This window comes from Pezoporus wallicus, unplaced genomic scaffold (assembly GCF_028554395.1).
Source record: "Pezoporus wallicus isolate ANWC-B61680 ecotype Strahan unplaced genomic scaffold, APGP_CSIRO_Pwel_v1 contig_6382, whole genome shotgun sequence".
Taxonomy (NCBI): domain Eukaryota; kingdom Metazoa; phylum Chordata; class Aves; order Psittaciformes; family Psittacidae; genus Pezoporus; species Pezoporus wallicus.
Window position 1 is genome coordinate 2,774,282 of NW_026638015.1, and position 8,152 is coordinate 2,782,433.

An 8,152-nucleotide genomic window follows, 5' to 3' on the forward strand; every position below is an offset into this window, starting at 1 on the left:
TGAGTCCCAGTTGGTACCAGGCCTTTGCTTCTGTAGTAGGTAAGTCTCTCAAGCCCCAAAGGTGATGTGCAAGCTGATCTTAAACTGATGCTTTAAACTGAGACAGCAGCATTGCGTCACTGTGGCACAGTGTTCACAAGCATGGAATTCCCATCTGTCCTGCTAGGAGCGTGTAATTAGATGAGCAGATCACATTTCTTAATGTATTAATCTCCAGATACATCTGCAGGTAAAGAAGGTAGGTAATTGCAAGTAATTAACCATCAAGTAGGAAAGTAATAAATCTTAGCAGGCTGCACTACTCCAGGTTTCCTGCACGACCTCTCAGGTGAGCAAGAGACAGGGTACATAACAAAATGGCTCTGAAGTCTTCTGGGTTCTGGACCACACTCCTAGAGCTATTGAGGTATTTTACTCCACTCAGGCACCATTAGGAGTTGGAGGGACTTAAGAATAGGGAAGGAACAGTGAAAATCCTGAGAGTAAATTAATGTGAATTTCAGTTATGTCTTCTTCCTGGCTTCAAAGACAGAAGTAAAACTGAGAGTCAGCTCTGAAATTCTACTAAACCCCTGCACTTTTGTCTTTTTGAACTTTACTTCTGAAGCCAAATTTCTCTGCCTCTTTACAATGCTTGTCTTTCAGCTCTGACCAGAGAGCTGTAGAGCTAAGCTGGTAATCATCTCAGGGTCTTCTTGTGGATAAGAAATGACAGTTAATCACTTTCAGGTTCAGGTACTTGGCAAAGATGTAATACAGGCTACTTTTGCTTTGAAAAGCCTCACTCCAGAACTGGTGAATAACAGCAAACCCGTATACTTGTATGTAGATCTGAGGGACGAGAGGGTGAGCATGGGTCTGCTCTGTGGTTACACATCATTTAATGTCAGTTGTATCTCTAAACAAGAGCTTCTCAAAAAAAAAGAGTAGTATGTGATTTTTTGAGGGCAGACAGACAAAGCTGTGGTGTGTGCAACTTCGTTACTTCTATTGTCTATGTTGTATTATTGTAATGTATAGATTGTATTATATTAATCCATTCTTCTCTCACTAAGTCAGGCTCCTCCTTAGACTTTTCATCTCTGGGAACAAATGCAATAGGTGTCCATTATGTTTATGTATGAAAATAAACTCCACATACATCATGGCTTAAGACTAACTTGTAACTGCTTCTGTCTACAAAACTGTGGACTAGCTCAAATTAAAGTGTCTCTTTAGAGAGCAGAAAACAATACTTCCCTCCCCAAGAATCAAGAGACGGCAATCACAAAACCAGACATGCTTTCTTATTTATTGTATCTAAAACCCCTATGAGTAACTAACCTACTCATACCCTCTGTCACTTACTGGTTGCATAAAACTATTCATGTTTTAAAAGGAAATGAGTGCTCAGGATAATAACTGAGCTGTGTTTGAGCAGAGAAGGCACTCCCTCTCTTTTAGATCTGGAAAAACCCTTACACTTTCCAGCTTCAGTGACGGTGAGGTAATAACCCAGCCAGAATATATTGTATTGGCACATTCCTGAGGGGAAGAACAAAAACCCACTGATCTTTCCTCTAATGAGTAATTCTACTGCCAAGCACAGGTATGTAAGGTAATACTTGTTTTAAGGAAATGTATTCCCCCTTTCTGAGCTTGCATTATCTCCAGTCACTGTAGTGAGCTGTTTAACCCAGAAATCAAGCAAGTGTGGCCAGACTCATTCATTTCTATTTATTAAAGTCTGGGAGACTTTCAGAGGCCAAGATATATTCTGGTCTGAGAAGAGGCCATTCTGCAGGCTGGATGCAGAGGCATGGCTGGGGAAAGGTTACATTTTTCACCTCTCTTTGGTGACAACAACCAGGTCCAAAGCAGAGTCTGTTAATGCAGAAGAGATTAGAGCTGGAATATTCACAGACACAACAAAATAATCACTGCCACTACTGTGTAGCAGGCAACTGAGTGCTGCTGTGCTCAGTAAGGAAAGGGAAGGAAGATGAAGTCCTGTGGTATAGAACTATTTGCAGGCTTCTACTTCCAAATATAGAACTTACAGAACTTTGCATGATTGTACTTCCAAATGATGTAAACTAGTGCAAAAAAGATCCATTTCCTGCAAAATAATAAATTTTAAGTTATCTTAACCGTTCTTGATAGCTGCTCTGAGTGTTGCATTTTCCAATGCAAAGAAGGAGACTGCAGAAAACCACTTCCATTTATTTTATATCCAAGAAAATAAATCTTAACGTGGGAAGTATGTACCTTTTCATGTGTTTACTGGGCTTGGGAACTAGCAATACAGCAACTCAGGAAAACAAAGAACAAATCTATACACTCTTCAGAAACTGATTAGTATTAGCTTTCAAGCCTGGCAATCAGAACTGCTAGATTATTTCCATGGATGAATAGCACCTTCCAGTTCTATCTTAACTTTGGTTGCTTCATTCTCAGCCAGTCAGAGAGCCCACCACTGCATGATGGGTGCCCACTATGGGTTTGAGAGTCAATGGGCTGAAGCAAGTGTTGGATTCACAAATTACTTAAGTCCCATGGCTTTTCCTCACCCTGAAGAGATATTTTGCCTTCAGACCCACACTGGTATCTCTGTATGGTACAGCAGAAGACAAGTGTGAGGACATGCCTTGGTATAAGTCAGCATGAGATTGGGCATTTCTGTATCATATTGTTCATAGGTTTATCTTCAGGAGGAAATTGCTCAGAATAGCTGCCTCACATGCTGAAGTGAACTTAGCAACTTGTATACTTGTTAATGAGCACTAACAGCAAATCAGACTACACCGGAGGGATTAGAACCATCAGACATCTCCACAGCCCCGCAGCAGAGCAAAGAAGGGCCAGCCAGAAATGTGGGCTCCCTCAGCTGGAAAACACAAAGCATCTTTCAGAGTTTCCACGCAAACTTACCTTGGTCACCCGTGGTTCACACCTGTGTACAGCTGCATGCATTGTACCAAAACGTTGACTTCTCAGGGCACATGGTTAATATACAGCTTTTTAAAGCAGCTGTTTAATAAGCCATGAACCCTCCCAAGCAACCTGCCACCCATGCCATGTTTATTCATGCAACGTGACAGTTCACAGGCCCTGCCAAGGGCAGCCACGGGCTTCACCATTCCATGTCCCCAGTCTCTAAGTGGGTGTTTGTGGACTGAATGTCCTGGTCACACCACCAAAAGCTCCACAGAAACGAATCAATATTTGCTCTCTTTACCCTGCTACTCCACCATGAAGTCAAAGAGCTCAGTCTGAAACACTCCCAGGCTTCGAGCTCCCTCTGCAGTATTTTGTAAGGAATCATCTCACCTCAAGAAACCTCCAAATTCTTTGGATAGGAGCTGGATCATTCATAGCACTACATTTACTAGGAAACCTCCACTGAAATCTGAGCTGCTCTAATAAATCATTTCTATTAAGTTTTATTCTGATGTGGAGCAGTTAGGATCTGCTGACCTTGGCAAATGCCTTCTTTCCTAAAGCCCCATGAACTGCTTTCAAAGGAAATAACTGGAGGAAAGCACATTGTTAGGGTACCTTCATCTGTGAATGGGTCAAAGTAGCATTAACGGGTCAGATTCCCACATAATAAACGGGGCTACTGAATCACTAGGCCACACATCAGGATTGAGTTTAAAAGCATTTAAGCAATGACTTATATCTTAATAAAATGATGATCTGTATCTTTTACTTCTATTTTTGTTACTAATTTAGACACCTTTAAATTACACTTGTGTGGAATTGCTTTCACACCTCCTCGTACTTCAGTGCTGAATCTGGCCGCTAAGTTCATATGAACCTATTAAAATCTCAGTTGGTGTTGCTTTCAACTGCATCTCAAGGGATAGAGAATAAAGCTATAAATGGCACTGATTAGACTTCCTTGTCTCTGAGTTGGGTGGCTGCCATCACCAGGCACAACTATGCGCAATGTGATTTGGCTCCTCCTGTTTTGTACAGTCACCTTCCTTGGCAAAATGTAAATGAGATTTTATTCAACTGGATTTTATACTTCTTAGATCATTACTAAGGCTTACGTCTGCTTTATAAATTAAGCCCCACACTGCAAATTCTCCTTGGCATTGCACTACCCTTGCAATTAATGTTCTTTCCCTCAGCTTAAAGTATATTCAGAGCTGCAGAGAGAAAATACATCTCTTAAAACAGGCACATCTTACCCCAGCACACATTCTTACTGCTAATTTCTTTCACTATTTATTTTACCATGAGACCCTGCAATAGGTTAATTTCCTCACTTGGAGTATTGTGTGCAGTTCTGGTGTCCTCAACATGAAAAGGACATGGAACTGTTGGAACAAGTCCAGAGGAGGCCACGAGGATGATCAGGGGACTGGAGCACCTCCTGTATGAAGACAGGCTGAGAAACTTGGGGCTGTTCAGCCTGGAGAAGAGAAAGCTGCGTGGCGACCTCATAGCAGCCTTCCAGTATCTGAAGGGGGCCTATAGGGATGCTGGGGAGGGACTCTTCATTAGGGACTGTAGTGACAGGACAAGGGGTAATGGGTTCAAACTTAAACAGGGGAAGTTTAGATTGGATATAAGGAAGAAGTTCTTTACTGTGAGGGTGGTGAGGCACTGGAATGGGTTGCCCAGGGAGGTTGGCAATGCTCCATCCCTGGCAGTGTTCAAGACCAGGTTGGACAGAGCCTTGGGTGGCATGATTTAGTGTGAGGTGTCCCTGCCCATGGCAGGGGGGTTGGAACTGGATGATCTGAAGGTCCTTTCCAACCCTAACTATTCTATGATTCTAATTTGCAGCATTTAGGGACTAAAAAAAGGTCTCTCTTCTAAACAGGTTTAATATTTTACCTGAGAGACTGAGAGTAATAAGTATGTTGGCTGCTTTTCAAGGTTGGCATTAGGTACACCCTGTTGCCTTTCCTGCATAAGCAACATCAGGGAGGGGGGGAAAGGAGGCTGCTGGAAGCCCCAAATTTATTGTGAATTTTAGGATTATCCAGTTAAAAATCAAAGAAAATATTGCTAATGTTTATCATAGCAAAGGAAATGATTTTAAGGGAATGCATACTTGGAGGAGACGTTGCAGCCCAATGTTCATATAACCTGGGAGGAATATATGGGAAACAAATCTTGTATTCTATATGAAATACACATTTTCTTACTTCATGCCCACTGCTGAGGATGCACAGATGGACTCCATGAGCATAGCCAGCTCCATACATTGGCTCCCTTGGTCTTGTGCCTATGGGAGTTAAGAAGTGTTTTGGGAGTAGGAGTTGTTCCTCACTTGGAATGTGAGACTGGAAAAGGAGATGTGGAAGATAACACTTAAACTTGTGTGCCTGACACTGCAGTCTGTTTATGACAAGGACCATGGGTATATTTGTATGTGGCAGTAAGTTAAAGGATGCACTGGAAACTATTGGCACTGGGGTAGTTTGAGGAATCAATGTGCCAGTGGTCACCAGGAACAGAGAGATCTCTGCACTACCTACATGTGATGCGGAGAAAAAACATCGTGTTTTGCCTGAGCTTTGGGGACCTACAAAACAATGGCACGAACCTGAACTTTCCCATTTATGAGAAGTTCACCCTTCACCTTGTATAAAAATTGCCCTTGGAATCCAGGCACTTCAGATTTGACCTGTTTCCTCCCTTTTAAAGGTCAGGAGTTAGTGTATGTCACAACCAATCTCCGTAAGGAACAACGACCAGGCTGCAGCCCTGTGTTTTCAGGGAAAGGTGGAGTCCTCGGGGGCAGCAGAGGCTGGTAAGGGAGGGCGGATACAGCTGTCCTGGGGAGGCTCCATGGGGACTGTGCCTCTCTGGGAGCAGAGCTCTGCTATGACCTTTCTTGCTCTTCAGTGAGCAAGTGCTTTCATCCTTGTACTGTTCTCCTTTTGCAAAAGTAACCCTTGTAGGTGTGGGTGTTCACAAGAATCCAACAATCCTCCATTAATGGGGAAACCTGCAGTTCCCCCACCTTAAGGTCCAGCCTGGTTCAGGTGGCAGGACCCGACCCTGCTCCTCCTGCGGCAGGAGACCGCCCGAGCTCCGCCCTGACACACGGTTCCGTATCCCCATCACAAAACAAACCCGTTCGCCTCCGAAGCCTTTTTCCGCTCCGCGCTATCCCTGAGCTCACCCTCAGTAAGGGCAGAGTCCAGCTTTACCACAGCGCAGAGGCGCGGCCGCCATTTTGTGGCGTGCCGGGAACCCGCCGCCGGCGTTACGTCACTTCCGAGAAGAGCAGGCGCGGGCTGAGGGTCAGGGTCGGTGGTCCGCCATTGCGGCGCTGCCGGCTCCGGCCCGCCTCGGGTTCGGTCTGTGCCGGTTCGGGACCGCGCTCCCCGGCCTCCCGAGAATCCGCCGTGTGATAACAGGAACGTGGTGGTTGAGGCGCAGGCCTCGGCGCTATGGATCCGTTTCTGATACTGCTGCACTCTTTCTCCTCGAGGCTGTCGGCAGATGAGCTCTCTTCCCTCAAGTTCCTCCTGAGGGAGAAGATCGGGAAAAGGAAGCTTGAGGCTGCCCAGAGCGCGGGGGAGCTCTTCAGCATCCTCCTCGAGCAGCAGCTGATCACAAGCGATCAGACGGCGTTGCTTGAAGGCTTGTTTAAGACTATTAACAGACATGACTTGGTCGCAGAACTAAAGCAGTTCGTGGAGCAAGGAGAAGTTAGTGCTTCTGATAATCAACCAGATGCGCATGAAAAACGTAGGTGGATATATTCGTTTTTAATTCCCCCCCCCCCCCGGCAACCCCGTTATGGGGTGTTTAGGGGCAATACAGAACGCGGCTGCCCTCAGCTGCTGTAGCTGAGCCCGCTGCTGAGGGTGCTTCTGCTGGTACAAGGGAGCGTCTTATACCCTGGAAATGCGCCTTGAGGGCAGCACATGCTGCAAACGGCGTTCTGGGGTGGAAATTTCTTTCCTTTTTTATCAAATGATCGCTTGCAATAAGGGATACCTGCATCATACAACAGTACATTGCAGTTCGTGCTGTGTACCTGGGATTCCGGGTATATCCAGTGGGTTTCCAGAACTTGGTGTGAGACAGCAAGAGTAGAAGTGTTCTGCTAACAAAAACCGCCTTCAACCAACTTTTAAACGTTGTATTTTATTTCTCAGTAAAGCCGTCGCTAAACACATTTCTGCTATTTTCAGGTCTTCAGAATGCAGCTTTTGAAGTCATATGTGAAAATATCGGGAGAGACTGGAAGATGCTGGCACGAAAACTGGGCCTTTCTGAAGTGAAAATGGAAAGAATAGTGGCAGAGTATCCATTTAGCTTGTATGAACAGCTGTTTCAGTCCCTGCAAGCGTGGCAGAAAGGGAAGGGAAAAGATGCAAAGGTGGCTGACTTACTGAAAGCCCTTCGGGGCTGCCATAAGAATTTGGTGGCAGACATAGTTGAACAGAAGCTCTCACAATTGGATGCTGGAACCAGCTTACATCAACATCAAAACAATCCCACATCCCCCAGCGAGGAGGAGAGAAGTACCAAGTGCCTTCCACTCTTCTGAACCAAACTCAGTATTGGTGGCTCAGTTACTTTTTCTGCTATTAACTTACATGCCTTAATATGTTGATTTGTGGTCAGATGAAGATTAATGTAAAACCAAATAACTTTGAGGTAATGCTTTGTAGTTTTATGCTTTCTTTAAGAGATTTGAACTTGCACAAGACCCGAACTCTGTGTGTTGTAGAAATTCTCACACTTTCCTTCTACCACTCACCTGAAAACAAGATCTGCTTTACTGCTGGTAATTGTCAGATGTGTCTGCTCTGAAAATGCATCCATGGGACACTTCTGCGGCAGCTGTAGTTAAAATTTCATGGGGAGGCTGTTTTTTTTGTGGCCTATTATAATTGTAATATGAAAGGGGGAAAGAATAGCTTAGCTCTGTACTGGCTTTTCTCTTTAAGTAGCATAAGATACTGTCTTCCATAATTTGTCAAATACACTTTCTCTTTGTAAAAGGACATGAAGATGACCGTAACCTCTGGCTCCACAACTGCAGTGTGAGGAGGGTAGGAACTATTGTGGTGGCTTTTTATTGGCAGGAAATGGTTGAAAATTAACTAATTTAAATCGGAATGTCTGCATCGAGTGCCTGCCTTCATCCTGAAGGCGATGTTCTCCTGAAGCTATGAAAGAAACTCTGTGT

General features: G+C 44.5%; 1 protein-coding gene across 1 annotated transcript; it reads left to right on the forward strand.

The window, feature by feature from the left end:
• The first annotated feature begins 6,375 nt into the window (after window positions 1–6,375).
• On the forward strand, window positions 6,376–7,834 carry FADD (Fas associated via death domain). The gene is made up of 2 exons (XM_057408769.1): window positions 6,376–6,699; window positions 7,149–7,834. The coding sequence occupies exons 1-2, from the start codon at window positions 6,399–6,401 to the stop codon at window positions 7,505–7,507; spliced, it is 660 nt and encodes a 219-aa protein (XP_057264752.1). The 5' UTR covers window positions 6,376–6,398; the 3' UTR covers window positions 7,508–7,834.
• The last annotated feature ends 318 nt before the right edge of the window (window positions 7,835–8,152 follow it).